General features: G+C 34.8%; 1 protein-coding gene and 1 long non-coding RNA gene across 2 annotated transcripts; one reads left to right on the top strand and one right to left on the bottom strand.

The window, feature by feature from the left end:
• The first annotated feature begins 7849 nt into the window (after nucleotides 1-7849).
• On the top strand, nucleotides 7850-12577 carry LOC109014941 (protein FAR1-RELATED SEQUENCE 5-like). Its single transcript, XM_035684309.1, has 5 exons — nucleotides 7850-8065; nucleotides 9388-9459; nucleotides 9742-12039; nucleotides 12173-12259; nucleotides 12512-12577. The coding sequence occupies exons 1-5, from the start codon at nucleotides 7850-7852 to the stop codon at nucleotides 12575-12577; spliced, it is 2739 nt and encodes a 912-aa protein (XP_035540202.1).
• Nucleotides 12578-14809: 2232 nt separating this feature from the next.
• Nucleotides 14810-17562, bottom strand: LOC109015516. Its single transcript, XR_004798076.1, has 3 exons — nucleotides 17389-17562; nucleotides 17079-17178; nucleotides 14810-15141 (listed from the first exon to the last, which is right to left on the bottom strand). It is a non-coding gene; the product is annotated as an uncharacterized LOC109015516 (long non-coding RNA).
• Between the last annotated feature and the right edge of the window lie 267 nt (nucleotides 17563-17829).

Genomic DNA, 17829 nt, shown 5'->3' with positions numbered 1-17829 from the left:
GAGGAAGAAGTTGCACAAAGAAAAAATTGCAGTTGTCGTCACATCTCATCTCCATTTGTTTTGCTGTTCATTTATACAAAAGTTCCACCATTTTCGTATCTTCAAACTGCCCCTTGAGGATTTTCAGTCAACCTGTACATTTTCACCTTTTTTTTTTTCAATTTTTTTTCAACTTTGGTCTTGAGCTTCTTCAATAATGCCGAAGTAGGTTGAATGAATTTTCTGATCAAAACCCAAGGTTGCGGCGAAGTGGGTTGCGGGAAGGAAGTTTTTGGTTGCAGCGGCAAGGTCTGTCGCGAAGGAATTTTTTTTCTGTAGGTGGGTGTTTCGATTACAAAAGTATGCCCAAAATGCCCTTACTATGGTGTGAGCAGGTGTAGACTTTATTTTTGTGAAATGTGAAGTGACAGTTTTCTATTGATATCTATTAAACTCCATCCATAGATGGAACCAAAAGGGTTTATTTATCTAAGTTTTATAAAACTGATAAATTTTTAAATATAACTATTTTTATATTTTCACCAATAGTCGACACAAATCAATAGGATAAGTGACGTGTTTGTATTTGAGAATTAGAAACAACCGCAACACATTTACAATCAATTCATGGCTTTGTAGTAAAATAATATATTTATAACATTTAAACACATCAAATTAGTTTCAAAATTAATTTTAAAAAATTATTATTTTATTATGAAATTGAATAAAAAGATGTGAATGGGTGTTTTCTTTTTAAAACTTTTTAACCTCTAAGGCCATGTTTCGATACAGAGATGGTTTCATCTCATCTCATTTCATCATTATAATTTTTTTAAATTTCTACATAAAATATAATAAATAATTTATCTCATCTCATTATCCAAACAAGACTTAAATTTCTAATAAATAGCATTTTAAGAGAAGAAAAAAAGCTATCCAGCCTCCTCTACTATATATACCGCACACTTTGTGCTTACATGTTTTTTTTTTCCTACTTAACCTAAACTAAACGAATTTTTTTCTATTTCTATTCAAATTTTCTCCTCCCCAGTTCTCCCGTACTCCCTCCCCCTACGTTCTCCCTTCCCACCTCCCCTCCGGCATGCTCCCATCTTCAATTAGAAACCCATCTTCGATCCTTTCTAATTGAAGATGGTGTTCTCACCTCCGACCACTGTCTTCATTCTCGCACGAAACATGTCTTTTTTGTGGGAAAGCATGATGAAATCGTTGTGAAATTATTCTCTCTATTTTGCTCTAACAAGAGTACGTCTCGGTGTCTGAATCGGATCCTTCTGATGGTCCCTTTGAGCCCAGAGCTTTCTAGTCAAAGAGAGAGAAATAGTGTTCAGGTTTCTTGCTTTCTTTTGGGGATTTCTTTCACTTTGATATCCTGTGAAGAAGAGGTTTTTTTAGATGGTTTTGATGGAGGAGACTTTGCTTGACAATATCATACATCGGTTGAAGGTTGGTTGGACGATGAAGCAGGTTTAGCTGACCGAGTTGGAAATCCGGCAGCTTTACCTTTCATCTAAGGAGATCTTTCTCAGCCAACCTAATATTCTCGAGCTCGAAGCTCCAGTAAAGATTTGCGGTACAAATCACAAATTAGTATTGCATACGATTTTTGTTGTTCTTTTTCTTTTACTTTCTAGTGCTTGATTTCTCTACAATTCGAGTCAGTGAATGGTTGTGTTGGAATATACAAAACCAGATTGAGGCATTGGATTTAAAGTCTCAAGAAGCCAAACAAAGAAGTTCCAAAGATGAAAAGGATCAACATAACAATTAAGTTAGTTTGAAGTCTTAAGAAGATGAGATAAGTTAGTTATGCCAGATGTTAAATTCGGTATGGTGTAGTCAGTTACCTTAATCTACCAATACGTGTATATAAATTGAAGTCATGTAAAACTTTTGTATTCATTCAGTTGCTTAATGAGAAATGCCATTACGTTTTCTGTCAAAGCTTTCCTTCTAGTTCTCTATTTTCGATTCACAAATTGTAGAATTTTACAGGTTGCTCATAGGTTATTTCCTAAATTTGAACATGTTTGAGAGCAGACTTTTTTTTTTTTTTCCATCAATAGTCATCCCTCATATTTGGGGGGCATTAAGATTTGAAAACCTTGGTTTCTGGAAGTAATCGGTGGCTTCGTTTGTGAGGCACATTAGGGAGCGAGCTATGTCTCCAAAGAAATGGGGGCACGCACTAATTATATTTGATTGGTTGAGTAGGTAACTGAATAAGAACATTCAGGTAGGGGTGGGCAGCGAGGCCCCGCCCCCGCTACCCTGCCCAGCTTCTCCTCCGCCCCTGCATGGCTGGGCGGGCAACCCCGCTCCGCCCATGAGGGGCCGGGCCCCCCACCCCGCATCTAGGGCCCCTAGTGGGGGAGGGTGGCAGGGAGGGCCCAACCCCACCCCGCATTTCCCCCGCTTACATTTATATATATATATATATATATATATATATATATATTTTACAAATTGTGTATATATATAAATATATATTACAATTTGTTAGACTTGTTCACAAAATATACATTGGTAAATTTAAAAACTACATAGTTTAAAAACTAATACACTACAATTTACACAAAATATGTACTAGCAAATTTAAAAATTACATAATTTTTAAATTTTAGTCATATTTACAAAATTTAAATTTATAATTTAGATCTAAAAATATATTTTTAATTACTTTTTCACTAAGAAAAATAATTTTTAAATCAAATAAATGTAGTGTTTTTATTTTAAGTGAAAAAAGATGGGGCGGATTCCCTCACCCCGCCCACCGAGGCGGGGGACGGGGGTGAAAACCTCACTCCCTGCATGGGGCGGGGCGGGGTGCAGGGAAGGGGTACCCCCGCCCTGTAGGGGGCAGGTAGCACCCCTACATTCAGTAGAGAGTTTTTGAGTCATAAGACTCGTCATTGGAGGTTTTTAAAATTTGCAGGTGGATAAACAAAGTTTTTCATTTGCAAAATATGGCAAGTTGTGTATATTATAAAAGTACTTATGCAAGTAAAAAAAGTAACTGTCTATATAATGTGCAAGCTTGATGTCAAGATTCGTACCATTTTCAAGTGTTATGTTTTTATTCTTCTTAGAATTGGCTGTAAGAGCATTGGCATCCAGCTCCCTATACATACTTATTCTCCAAATTTTGGAAATTTATTTGGGAGAAACTCTCATTTTCTCCACCCAGCTGATTCTCTATTTTAGGGTTTAACTTTATGCTATGTACAGTGCTTCCTCATCTATGGAGAACGACTGTACATCCCCTTTTTCATTTTTAATTATTTCGAGTACCCCTCTCTCTCTCTCTTCCCCTCTCGAGGCTTTGATGTCCCTCGCGTGAAAGAATAGTGATCGTCTCTCGCACTCTCCCCTTCGACGGCAGACCCTTTGTCATTTTTCACAAAACAAGTAAAACTTTCTCTCATAAAGGTTGAAAAACCTCATGATTTTGGTTTCATCTCTCACTGTTGGTAGTCACCCATATTGTCCTATCCAAGAAAGACGAAATTCTTTTGTTCAAGAAGTATAATATGGTTTTCAAAATTGGAAAAAACTTGGACGTATAGCAAAATGAAATAAGAGGTATGGCATACGAGAATGGTAAATGAAATGAAAGGCTGGAAATAAAGTTGGAGATGAGCTCTAAACTCACACATGCAGTCCCTGTCTCTTCTTCATGTCGTCAACTCAATGAGAAATTTTGTGCTTACAGTTCATTTCTACTCTACCATTTCAGGTCTCTGTAATTATTGAATGTTGAGGTTGATCTCGAAAACTCTAGCCCACTATTAAAAATTGGTTTTTGTGTATGATTCTCTAGGGTTTCTATAATGGCATTTTTCTCTTAGGTTTTTGAAATTTTTTTGTATAGTCAATGACCAAATTTTGGCTGTTTGATTTGTGTTTTATGAAATTGATATGTTCTGCTATTGAAAAAAAAAATTCCATTTCAGTGTGCTACAAATTTACATGCCACTTTGTTTAACTGTCAGTGATGAATCCATTCAGATTTTGGTTCTTTCTTGTCCATTTGTTTCTACTCTACTATTTTGGGTCTCTATAACTCCATTGTTGAATGTTGAGGTTGATCTCGATAACCCTAGCCCACTATTACAACTTGATTTCTACGTATGCTTCTCTAGGGTTTCTAATGGCAATTTATGAGCAAGTTTTGGCAAAAAAAAAAATTGTATAATCAATGACCAAATTTTGGTTGTTTGATTTGTATTTTATGAAATTGATGTCTTCTGTTATTCAATCTAGTTTTGTCCTTTCAGTGTGCTACAAATTTGACATGTCATTTGTTTCACTATCAGTGATGAATCCATACAGATTTTGGTTCTTTTTTATTTTTATTTTGTGAAATTGATGTGTTCTGCTATTCAATCTACCTTTGCCATTCAAGTGTGCTACGAAGTTGACATTTTGCTTTGTTTCACTTGGGCTGAGCATTTGTGCTTGTTTGGTTTGTATTTTCTGACATTGATTTAGAAAGGCGTAAGAGAAAAATGGAGAAAGCCAGTTTGATTATTTTGATTTCGATGTCGTGGTTATTTGTTTTGAAAATTTATTTTAGAGATTTTGAGCAATCTTATGCCGAGATGTACTATACTTTTGAGCCCGGTGTATGGATATTTTCGATGGTTAGTTTTATTGTTTGCACTCTGTGTTTGTGTTTTGGGACTATTGTGAATGGGCAATAGTAGTACTTGTACATAGAATTGATAAATATTATAGATGTATTTTACCTCTTTTCAATTTTGTATTTCAGTTATTGAAAATGAATTCGCAATTTATCAAGTGTGTAATTTTTCTTAATGTGTGAAAAAAACATATTTATCTATTCCTTTCCTTCGGGTGTGCCTAAAATTTAGGTCATTTCGATCACCATTAGATCAAAAAGGAAAATGATAATCTTGTTCTTTATTTATCCATTACAAATAAAATATTATTGGTAAATGCAAATATTTATTATTTGTAAAATCGTAATAATTTTAAAACTATTCTTATATCGAGATAAAAAATCAGCTTCATGTTTAAAATTTACGTAGAAGCTTATATTGCTCAATATAAGAAAAAGACAGAAGAGTGAGTAGTTAAGATTGTAAATAAAAATGGAAGAAAAAAAAATAGAAAAATATTATTTTAATAGGATAGAAAAGATATAGGAAATGAGACATGAAATTTTTGAAAGATTAGTAATATTTAAGATAAAATTTTAGAAATTATGTATTTTAGCTAAAATTTAAGAAATTTAATAGAGGATGGGACGTGAGTGCTCTTAAAAACCAAAGTTGGCTATTTTATATGTGGCAGTTATGGGTAGGTGCAGTAGTTTAATATACATAGTCAAAGATTTTGATCAAACTATTATATAATATGTCTATTTGTCAATTTGGGAAAGGAGAAGAGATTATAAACAAAAGTGAATGCGCGTAATGATTTTTCATTAAAGGAAATATTTGTGACGATGTAATTTTTATTATTATTATTATTTAAGCATTTTATTAAAAACAATTTTAAAAGTAGTTTTTCGGCTCTCAATTTTAAAAATATATGAATGAACTTTAGAGATCAACACAAAGTACATGTGCCACACGTGACAAAAATTGGATATTTGAAGTCATGCACACGCCCCCACACCCCTCCTTTGCGTGTGAGCTTCCTTTTGTCTCTGCTTATGACGGAGAGTGTATATCACCTCTGTTGTTCTCAGTGTTTTTCAATGTCCAAATACAAAGTCATCTTAATGTATAAGTGTATTGATAAAGTGAGCAAAAACGCATCTCAAGTGTAAGGGTGGATCACACTATCCGTGGTTGAGAGTGGCATTGGTAAAAAAAGTATTGTTCATGTCTTCTTTTTCCACCCAAATTTCTTGTTTTCTCAATTTCGACTACTTATTTTCAATCAATCATAACTTATTGATAATAAGTCTGAATTAAGCGTATAATATGTCAAATTAAAGCTTATGAACCCATATTTCTAATCATATAAGATTTATTTCTAGAAAATAAGATTTGGTTGGTTAAAGTTTGGCTCAAAATCACGGTCCAAACATGAACTTTAAAACTAGGGTTTCGGATTTCTTCTTCTATATTCAACGAAACTTAATCAAATTTAATAGACATGTTTCTGACATTATAAAGAATATTTTCTTGTATAGAATCCAACCTTAAATATGTCATACTGTAGCCTCTATCGAAAAATCTAAAACACAAATAATCATGGTATATCATCAATTACATGCTTTAAAACTTATTTCAAAGTATCAAATAACATGTAATCAAATTCATATGGGTGAAAACAAGCAGCATAGTCTCTAATACCAATGGTAAATAAGGTTAATTCGAATTATTTCAAGGAGCGAAATTCCTACAAGCCCGAATCTTTACACATTTTACAGCTCACATCACTTTTTTGTTTGTACATCTACATTGCTTAGGAGACTACTAGAGTTTCTTAGAAAATTCCACACTTGAAAATCAAGAGATCTAAATGAATTCTCTAAGAAATTGCAAAGAGATAAAAGTTTTTATTTTGTACATTCAATTTTCACTCTTCTTAATTTAATGTATATATAACTCTTATTTAAAGAGTTTTCTCATGGAGGCTAATTAACTTCGCTAAAGTTAAGTAGTAGTGGTGGAGAGTTAATTAATAACGTTCTCACCCATATGAATACATCATAGATCATTGGGTTATCTACTACCAATATAATGTATATCTATGACTGTATATATATAGTATTACTCAAATATTATATAACCTTATAATATTATATCCATTTGCGATTAAATTATGCATATTATATATTCTTGTTGGTGGTTTTCATGAGAGTAGAAAAGTTCTCCTCAAATTTACAGTCAAAATGTTGTGGATCGAAGTGTTTGTTTCCACTTTCCATTCATTGCTTCGGTTATTTGTTTAATTTAGACAAATTACTATAGGAAAAATGAGTATTTATAACAAGTTATTTACAATAAAAATAATTATTTGTGATGAGAATAGAATCATTTTGATAGAAAATAATCATTTTTGTGAGACATAATTGACAGTAAATAAGCAATTTTTTTATAGTGAATATTAAATTCATGAAAGAATTTTATAAAAATAAAATTTGCAAACTGATGTAGTAATTAGATTATATAATATAGTAAATTTATTTTAAATAAAAAATAAGTTTTATAATCACACGTATCAAGAAAAAATTATAACTTATTATTATTATTTGGATAGGTATATCAACTTATTAACTTGTTATGAATCAAACATTTTCCTTAGCTAAAAGCAAATGGGGTGGTGCATAACGCAATATGCCAAGTGTTAACTCAAAGGTCGGAAAACAATACTTCTACGGGCAGTCGGCCCTTACAAACGGCGCGCAGTCGCCTAATTAAATAATATTTTTAATGCCACGTCAATTATTAAAAAAAAAACAAAAACAAAAATGCGGGAAAGACACTACTGTTAGCTTCTTCTTCTTCAAGTTTCTTTTTCCAAAATATTGTGAGCTCTACTGCGTAAAAGGAAAAAACTTTTTGTGCTTGCTTTGATTGTTGAAGGAAAGTGGAAAAAACACTGAGTTCAGTTGTGTGGGATCGTCGTCTTCGTCTTCTTTTGCATTGAATCATCGACATTTTCGTCTGTAAATAAACCGGTAAGAAATCACACTGTGGGTCTTCGTATTTTTCTTCACAGTACTCTACCGCGTGGATCTTCATCTTCTTCTTCACCGTGTGGTAAGAAATCACATTTTAGATTGTGTTTTGAATGTATTGAATGAATTTGCTCTGTTTTGAAGCTATTTTTTCAGGCTCTGTTTTCAAGCTTGAAAACATGTCTAAAAATGGGATTTAGTTTCTCAAAATCGTTTTTTGATGAATGTTTGTGTTGTTCTCGTGTTGTAAGATTAGGAAATAGAAAATCGAGAACCCATGAGCTAGCTTTCCCATTCACAGACCCGCTTGCAACCGTGTCTCACATTGTTCCTATCAATGGGAAATGGTCCAGCGATCCTTCTTTGGGTTCAACGGCTCAACTTTTTGAGCAGCATTTCGGTTCGGTAATGGATCTATAGAAATCGTAAGGCAGGGGCAGAAGCTTGTGATTGACTATTCTTGTCAATTATAACTTTCTTTAGAGCAGAAAGAACCAATGTATTTGATTATAATGAAATAAATACAAATACCTTTTTTTATTTAAGTTTGAAAATGATTTCCTGACTTCCTCTTTGTGGTTCTTGTGAAGTCTAGCCTTCTTACCTCCACTAGCTAGCACCTATCCGGCCTACATAAAACGAGCTGACCATTGGTATCATATTCTGTAATACATTTACTAGATACTTAAGTTCAAAGACAAACACAATAACTTCCATGACCACAAATTCCGACCTATATAAAATGTTTACGTATTTCTCTTACAAGAACTCCATATTTAACCATTTAGTTGGTCTTGAAATCCTTAAATCCTTCATAAATAAGGTGTCGTAAGATAACAAAAGAGTGAAAGTAAAGTAAAAAAAATAATAGCAGAGTATTTGTTATGATAAGTAGTACCCCTTGGTTTTAATGAATTCATTATGCATGTCTATAGCTGATTGTTTTACTCTTTTAAAATTGTTTTAGTTCATTTTTATGATTTAACTTTACAATATTGGCAATTTGTTCACTCTTCTTTATAATCTATTGTGTAAGATTGCATCTAAAAGTTTTCTTAAAATAATAGCTGTAGCATACTATTTCACATTCTTTGCTGCACGAATTTTCTTGGTGCATTTGTTAGACATCTTTATAATGAATCTTATAGGTTTTGTTATTCATTTGAGAAATTTCATTCTATTCACTGAAAAAAGTCATAGAAGAAAACTTTATTTTGATAAGAAACTTTTAGCACACCAACATGCGTCTTTTTTAAGTTAACAAGTTTTGAATTGGACTAATGAAGGTGCTAGAAACAATAAATTACGGTTATAAAGGAACATCTTTTGTCTTGATGTACCATCATAAATAATGCTATCACAAGCATTAGATCTGAATGAATTGGACAAGGGAGATGCAGGTTTTATTAGGATTGAGCTATATTAACTTGGTAGATCTCAAAGTTTAAGGATTGGAAGCAATATTTCTGTCATTATTGTTTATGATCCTAGTCTTTTCTTATATATTTCTGTCATTATTGTCTATGATCCTTATCTTTTCTTTTATAGCTATTTAGTGCTTCAATGTGATGGGTGGTGAATTAGTTTTGAAAATAATTAGTTTTGAAAGTAAATTAAATGTTTGACTTGTTGCAAAAGGTTTAAAAAAGCCGCTACTTGAAAACATGTTGAATTCTCTGAACTATTTTGCTCCTATAAAAATGGTTTTACAATTCTTTTTAATGCAGCATGTCAGCATGGGAAAAGGGGAAGAAAACCCATCTCTCTCAACACCAAGTAGCTCAAATCCTCCAACCGCGGTATGTTATATGATTATTAACATTTGTTAGGAGTTTGTCATACTCGTACTTACTAATTATCATTATTATTGTTATGTTAGGATATCCCAACAACTGCTCCAAACTTTCTAAATTACATGCACGGTTACCTTGGACCAGGGTCTGCATGGTCACCGACTTTTATCACATATCCAAATGCATACCAATGTCCAAACAACATTCAAATGGTGATGCAACTTTGTTGTTTAGTTTTTTTTTTTTTTTCCTGTTTTCTGGAAGTTTAATTGCTTTCATTTTTAGCAGAATACTAGTTACCCATTTCAATATGGGATAAGACCTTCGACTCTTCCGATGGCTACAAGTTCCGGAACGACCGAAAGATTCCAAGAGGATACACCCGGGTGTAGGGAAACTGAAGCGCCATGTTCCTCCTTTAGGGTTCATGAACAAGGTGAAGAGGATAGGCCAGATTCAGGGGAAACTTACAATGGCACTGTCGGGTCACCTCCGTTAGACCGAATGGATGGTGGTGATATGATTGAGGAGCCAAAAGCGGGGATGGAGTTTGATTCTTGTGAGAAATTAATGAGCTATTACAAGCTATATGCTAAGAAATGCGGGTTTGGATCCATGACACAAAGGAGTGAAAGGGATGACGAAGGGAGTGTCAGATATGTCACTCTTGGTTGTGCCCGTGGGGGAAAAGCTCGGAATAGGACAATGAATGTCGCCAAACCACGCCCGACAGGAAAGACTGATTGTAAGGCAAGGATTAATGCCTTAAAAGTTGAGGGAAAGATGCGGTTGACCACAGTTCATAATACCCACAATCACGGGCTGAGTCCACAGAAATCTCGCTTCTTCCGATGTAATCGCGAAGTTAGTGAGACCGTAAAAAGGGTACTAGATACTAACGACATGGCTGGCATTCGAATGAACAAGAGTTTCGGATCTCTTGTTGTGGGCGCGGGAGGATTTGAGAACCTCCCATTTTTGGAAAAAGATTGTCGCAATTACATCGATAAGGCAAGACATCTACGACTTGGAGCAGGTGGTGCTGGAGCGCTTCGAGACTATTTTTGTAGAATGCAGTACAAGAACCCTGGATTCTTTGCCTTGATGGATTTAGATGATGATGGGAGGTTAAAGAATGTCTTTTGGGCAGATCCACGCAGTAGGGCAGCTTATCAAGATTTTGGTGATGTGGTAACATTTGACACCACATACTTGACAAACAGATACGGGATGCCCTTTGCTCCATTTGTTGGTGTAAACCATCATGGGCAGTCGATTCTCTTAGGAGCAGGGTTAATTTCCAGTGAGGACACAGAGACTTTTACATGGTTATTTCAGACCTGGCTGCATTGTATGGATGGTATAGCCCCGCCAGCTATTATTACTGACCAAGACAGAGCAATGAAAAATGCAATTTCTATTGTATTTCCAAAAAGTCGACATAGATTTTGCCTCTGGCATATACTAAAAAAAGTCCCAGAGAAGCTTGGCTCTCATCGTGCTTACAAAAGTGGCCTGAAAACTCAGCTGATGAAATGTGTATATGACACTCAAACTATTGAAGAGTTTGAGAAATCGTGGGAAGAGTTAATTAGCACGTACAACTTGGAAGAGAATGTCTGGTTGCAAAGTTTGTATGTTGAGCGCACACATTGGGTTCCGGTATTTCTAAAGGAGTATTTTTGGGCTGGCATGAGTACAACACAACGGAGCGAAAGTATGAATGCATTTTTTGACGGATATGTTCATGCGAAAACAAATTTGAAGGAGTTTGTCGATCAGTTTGACAATGCATTGAGAAAGAAAATCGAGAATGAAATCAGCTCGGACTTCCACTCATTTAGCGTTACAATTCCATGCATATCTAGATCTTCAATTGAAAAGAGATTCCAAGAGTTGTACACGAATGCAAAATTTAGAGAAGTTCAACAGCAAGTTATGGGTGTGCTTGATATGGATCCATCTCTACTTAGACGGGATGGTGTGAAGAAGACTTACCTGGTAGAAGATGAAATTCATGTTGAGGAGTTCACGAAACATGTTACATATTATGTGGACTTTAATGAGGAAGACTGCGATGTTAAGTGTTCATGTGGATTATTTCAGATGAAGGGGATACTGTGTAGGCATGTCTTGGCCATATTCAAATGTAATGGGATAAAGTATTTGCCAGATAGGTACATTTTAGATCGATGGAGGAAGGACATCAAACGGAGATACACGTTAATCCACAGTACCTATGACACAGGATATCAGCGGGAAGATACTAACAGATATTCAAGTCTGTTGAATATTTGTTATCAGATGATTACTCATGCAGCGGGTTCAAAAGAGCATACTGAAGATGCAACTAAAAAGTTATATGCAATGATTGATTTATATCATGGCAACCAAGAACCCCCTTCAATGACCCAAATGGATTCTAATGTTGGTTTAACGACAAAAGACACAAGTACAGTTGGTAGTTCGCAACAAGTACTCAGTCCACGAGTTGTGCGCGGAAAAGGCAGGCCCCCATCTCTGAGGAGAGCATCCAGGATGGAGCAAGACATGCGAAAAGTTAAAGCAAGGACAAAGAAAGCAAATGTAAAGGGAAAACGTAAAGATGTTCGATATCTTTAATAACAAGAATATTTGTCACATACATGTTTATTTGGGTTGATTTATTTATGCAAATATTGTGTTGATATAGAGTTTTTACTTGTTACTTGATTATTAGCGAGATGGAGGAGATTTGCCAGCCCAAAACACCTGTAGGAATTTATTTGGGTCATCCGAGATAGATCTTGCTGCTGAAAACATGCAGGTATACATATTTTTGTTGTAAAATTGCTACCTTACTTGGACAAGTATTTGCCACATACATGCGATAGACTTATATTTGCCATATTTTTGTTGTTATCTATGTATCACTAGACTGTTCCAATCAGCTTAGCTTTGGAAATTAGTGGATTTCAAAATATGGTTCGGAGTCAAAAAAGTGTAATATTTCTAAACTTTTGATTTTTTTAATAGTCATATTGATGTCACATTAATATTTGTTATTTATTATTTACAGATACAACTTGGAGTGGATGAATCACAACCTTTGCAACTTGGGTTGGATGAATCACAACCGATGTAATGATTTGGTTGAATTTTAATTTTTGCTTATATTTGTTGAAACTTTATAACTTATGATTCAATTTTGTGGTATATGCATGAAAAGTATGTGCATGAAAAAAAATAGCTGTAGTAAAAGATATGACTTCTCATTAGATATGACTTCTAATTATTTGTGGGAAGAAAGCTTGTCAAGTGATATGTTTTGTAATTAGTTTTGGAAGAATTCTTGCAAGTTGTAGTTTTTGTAAAAATATTAGTGAAAAGAAAGAATGACACAAGTTGTAGTTGTAATTATTTTTGTGGGAAGGAAAGCTTGGCAAGTTATAGTTTTTGTAGGTACATTTTTGTGGGAAGAAAGCCTTGCAAGTTTCAAATTGTAATTTTTTCTTTTTTGGTGGGAAGAAAGCTTGCAAGTTATTCTAATTGTTGTAATTACTTTTGTGGGAAGAAAGAAAGCATGACACAAGTTGAAAATTGTAATTTATTTTTGTGGGAAGAAAGATATGCAAGTTATAGGTACATTTTGAGTAGTTGTGATAATGCACCAGTTTTGAGTGGAAAGTTTGATTAGCAAGAATTGCATATTCCTAGTGATGAATGGACTCTTCAGTTTTGAGTTTGCAGTTTTGATTAGTAAGAATTGCATCATAATGATCAACCCGTTAAGAGGCACCAGTGCAATGATATGTACCATGGCAATAAAATGCATGCAACTTTAGTTAGAGACCCCATGCTGGCAATGCATGGTAGTAGAGACCTCACAATTCAGAACCCAGTTACGATCAATACATTTAACAAGGATGAGGAAGATAAGTTATCTATTTATACACGTACAATAGTCATGAATGATGAAAAAATTAAAACAATAAAATTAATTTAACATCTTGAAGAATAGATCAGACTCAAAAAACCCCACTTGAGATTTGTGATGCCTTAATTTATGAGGTCGGTTTAGTTTGTTAAAGTCTACTTTATGTTTTTTTTTCACACTTGGGCTACAGTGGATCCTGTTAGACCACTTTATAGTTGCTCTATTAAGACTATAAAATGATTGCTGTTGATCACATGATCCCATTGCTTCCAAAGGTAGCAGAGGTATTTTGTCTAGTGATCCAACTGATCTAATTTAGTGCAGGTCATTTTAAGAAAAATCTTACTCGCCCACCTCCTTTATGTTAGTTGCTAAACAATCAGATACCACAAATCCTGCAACCATGATGGTTTGATTTTTATTTTTTATTTACAAGTACCACGTGGCAACAAGTCAATTAGTATCTTGATGTTCCCAACCAAAATAGAAGAGTAGGGGATCACAAGCCTATGTTATTGTAATTTACTACATTTTATCTTGATTCTAATGCTTGACTGACAACCTCATAGTCATTTAGGCTTCCATCTTAAAGATAAGAAATTCATCTTGTACGCCACATACTAGATACATTATTGACATGTCAAAAATTGGTTAAGAGTTTATGCAGGTACTTCAGACATACAAATATTCACAGAAGTGTACAAAACCTATAAAATCAAACTAGTGCCATAGGTTGCACCACAAGCATGCCATTAAATCCCACCTTAAGTGTAGAAAAACAATGGATCAAATTCACCAGACTGAAAATGCCTAAATATAGTCTCACCCATATGTTAGAAGCAGAATGCAGTTCTGTTAACAAGTAGTAACAATTTTGCAGGACTCCAGCGGCAGCAAACAAACCTATGTGGCAAACACCAATTCCCTAATAAATCAGCTTTGACTCACAGATTGGCAATTCAAATAGACACACCAAAAAAGTTAGAATGAATGTTGGCTACAAAAAGGGCATGGACATGCCCCAAGCCTTTAATATAAACCAAAATCCATTGAGCAAATAATCTAACAAAATAACCTGCTCAAACTAATCCGTACATTCCTTTCTCAATCACTGAATGAACTTCAGAGATCAAAACAAAATGTTAAATCAAAACCTTCATTCCTTCAAGAATATCCCATTCTTGATCACCAGGATTATTACAGAAGAAGTAACACATTTCAATTTCTACTAAACTGTCCAAATTATCCTTTGACAGTAGCCTTTTTGACTATATATTGCAGGTGTCTAGGACTTCCCCTAGGTCTTACAATACCCTACTTCTAAAAAAGAATGTAAAATACTCCACAATACCAAATCCAAACGCAGTCTTCTTTAATCACAAATCTTGAAACTTAAAATCTGATATTGATACACATAGAGCAAAAATATTATGTATCCAACTCAAGAAGCCCAGATTATAAGGACTCTGCATGCGAATGTGAGCATAAAGTCACTTGTAATAAGAACTATCAGCAGACAATGAAAGAAAACTACGAAGGAATTAAGCTTTTACATCAGTTTGCTAGGCTTCTAGAGCAAACTTATGACCATAATAATGCTTATTCTGTCACATAAGCGTTATAAGACTTGTCATTTTTTATTTGGACAGTAACAAGGCATGAAAAATAGGTAGCAGCAAGGCCTGCGTCGATTAAGGTCCCCTTAACACCTGTTCAAGGGCCTTGGCTATGCACTCTTGAAAAGAGGCCCAACTTTTCCTCTCATCATCGCCCTGTTCACCAACAAAGGTACAAGCAAGTAAAGACCAACAAAGATATAAGCATGTAAAGACTAGAACCAAAACAAGTAAACATAAGTTTAAACTACAATAGCACAAATAATAAATACCTCAAAAGTGTCCAACAACGAGTTCATCGTGCCATCTATTTTGCCCTTAGTGATCAATGAATTAGTACTGGCATTATCCTCAATCATTTCTGTGCTGAATTCACTTTCATTCTAAATTATCATCTCAAATTCTTGCCATAGAGTGTTGATTGCAAATGTTCTCTAACCAATTAACCTCTTTTATTTAATTACTATTCAAGATCAAGAAATCGCCATGTTCATGTCATCTAAGACTAAGACCTAACTCTTTTTTTTTTTAATATTCCAATAGAAAATAATTCCCCCCCCCCTTCATTACAATTCTTTTTTTATCGGTAAACAAGATTTTATTAACCATAAGAATAGGCAAGAGCCCAAGTATATGGGACATATACAAGAGCTATCATATTGAGAAGTAACTGTCCAAAACAAGAAAAATATATCATCTCAAATTTTCTGAAACAAGAAACAACACACTTCACCAAGCGACTGACCAATACAACACAAAACTGAAACTGAAACAAGCAAGAGCTCATTGAAAATACGCTGGACACAACACATAACAAAAGGAGAGACAGGACACATTTAATACACACCAGAGATTAACAAACAAACAAAAACGGAAGAAGTCGATGATACAAATTTTCTTTTATAGATTTTATGTTTATATATACAAGCAAAAGCTATGTTTATACATATTTATCTTTTTCTGGGTAGATTATATTTTAAAAGAGTTCGATTAGAAATTAGAATGAACTTCAAAAGGTGTCTGTATGCAAACAGCAAATCAAATACTATTTTTTATAATATATAGGCATGGAAAGCATAGTACATAAATGCTTTCAACACCAAGAGACATTAGAACTTATAAAAATCATGACAGAGAACATAATGACCAAGTTTTTCCAGAACTTGTCAAAACGTAGTACCACTTATCGGGCAAAGACAAATGGGGTTGCCTTTTTCCAGGTTTGTAAATAATAAGTGTTAATAGTAAGGCTTTAGAACTTACAAAAATCATGCCAGAGAACATAATGATCACATTTCAAATAGATATAACTTCGCATATTCTACTATATACGTGATAGAGACGGATTCTTCATACCTTTTAATAGCAACACAAAAGACACAGCTTACACAGAATATACATACCATAATGATGAAATAAATTAGCATCCTACTATCTTTATAAAAGATCCACTCAAGATATCAAGAATGGTAATTCTATCATCATACTGAACTGTCTATTTCTACTATATTTTCTCAACTGATCTTTTGTTTTTTTTGTCCATAACAAGGGAATCATTAGTCTTAACTTGTGCAGTTTCAATTTCTAGGAAAGAAAACCAACACTAAAAAAAAAGCAAATCAAAATAAAAACCCGTTATTTGTCATCCAACCCATGTCGTACAAGCAACCAAACAAGAATCGAGACCTCTGTAAGACATAATTTACCTAGAATACATTGAGTATGCACTTGAACAAGGTTAGACATTAGTTTTTCTGGGCTTATCTAGAAAACATTTCTAAACTCAGGTTCCAAGGGTTCAGGCACAGAGAAGTTGACCAAGCTCAAGATTTTCATAAAAGCTAAAGTAAACGGCCTTAATTGATTGAATGTGTATAGGATCGCGGCCTACATAATGTGGTAGTGTGCACTTGGGGCTGTCAATGGAGGGCAAATCATATCCAGAAACATCCAAATCCAACAAGAAACAGTAAAAACTCAAGTAAAATAAAAACCCACTACTATGAAAGGAGGGGGATAGAAAGATCGGAGGAAAAGTAATAGAAAGCAGGGGCTGAAGGACCAAGGAGTCTGCGAGAGAAAGAGGGGTTTACCTGGTTCTGAGTCAACTCGGCAATTTCCAGTCCTTGGAGTTGGAGTGCGGTGGTGCGGTGGCGGGGCTCCTTGGTCCTTGGTCGAATAAAGGCAGAACTTCTACGTACAGTCAAAAACACACCAAAAGCTAATCAATATCCGAACAGTAACACAAATTCAAAAAAAAAAAAAAATTTTGCAAGAGTTCTCAGAAATGCTTGCCTTCAGGTTAAAGGGGAAGGGGCTAGGGTTAGGGTCATTCCGTGTGCTCCCTCCCTCGCTGAAGACGATGGCAAAGAAAACTAAGGTGCGACGAAAGTTAGGGCTTACCAGTGTGGGTCTCAGAGAACCATCAAGACACTGAGGGAGAGAAGGCGGCGGCTTTGATGGGAGGGACGTGCCATCTTCGACGGAGGCGCTTTGAGGGATGGAATCGCCTTCTTCGACTTCAAGTGGAATCGCTCTGGGAGGGAATGGAGAAGCATAAAACGCAGAGGGAGGAGCTTGATGTAAACGGTGCGGTGCGTTTCGATGAGGACCAAAATTTTGAATCAAATTCGAAAGACTGATACGGTGCGTTTTGAAACACTGATTCCACATCAGCAGCCGCTTGCGCGGCGTCTACCCCGGGCGACTGTCTTCAGCATTTTTCTTCTGCAACATTTTTCTTGACCCACCACCAACGGTCACAACCCAAAGTTGAATATCTTTCTTATAATTCTGTCAGTGCTGTGAAATTTTTTTTAAGTGAAAAAATATTTATAATTATAA

Source organism: Juglans regia, chromosome 13 (assembly GCF_001411555.2).
Source record: "Juglans regia cultivar Chandler chromosome 13, Walnut 2.0, whole genome shotgun sequence".
NCBI classification, from domain to species: Eukaryota; Viridiplantae; Streptophyta; class Magnoliopsida; order Fagales; family Juglandaceae; genus Juglans; species Juglans regia.
This window is presented reverse-complemented; position numbering and strand designations above follow the sequence as displayed.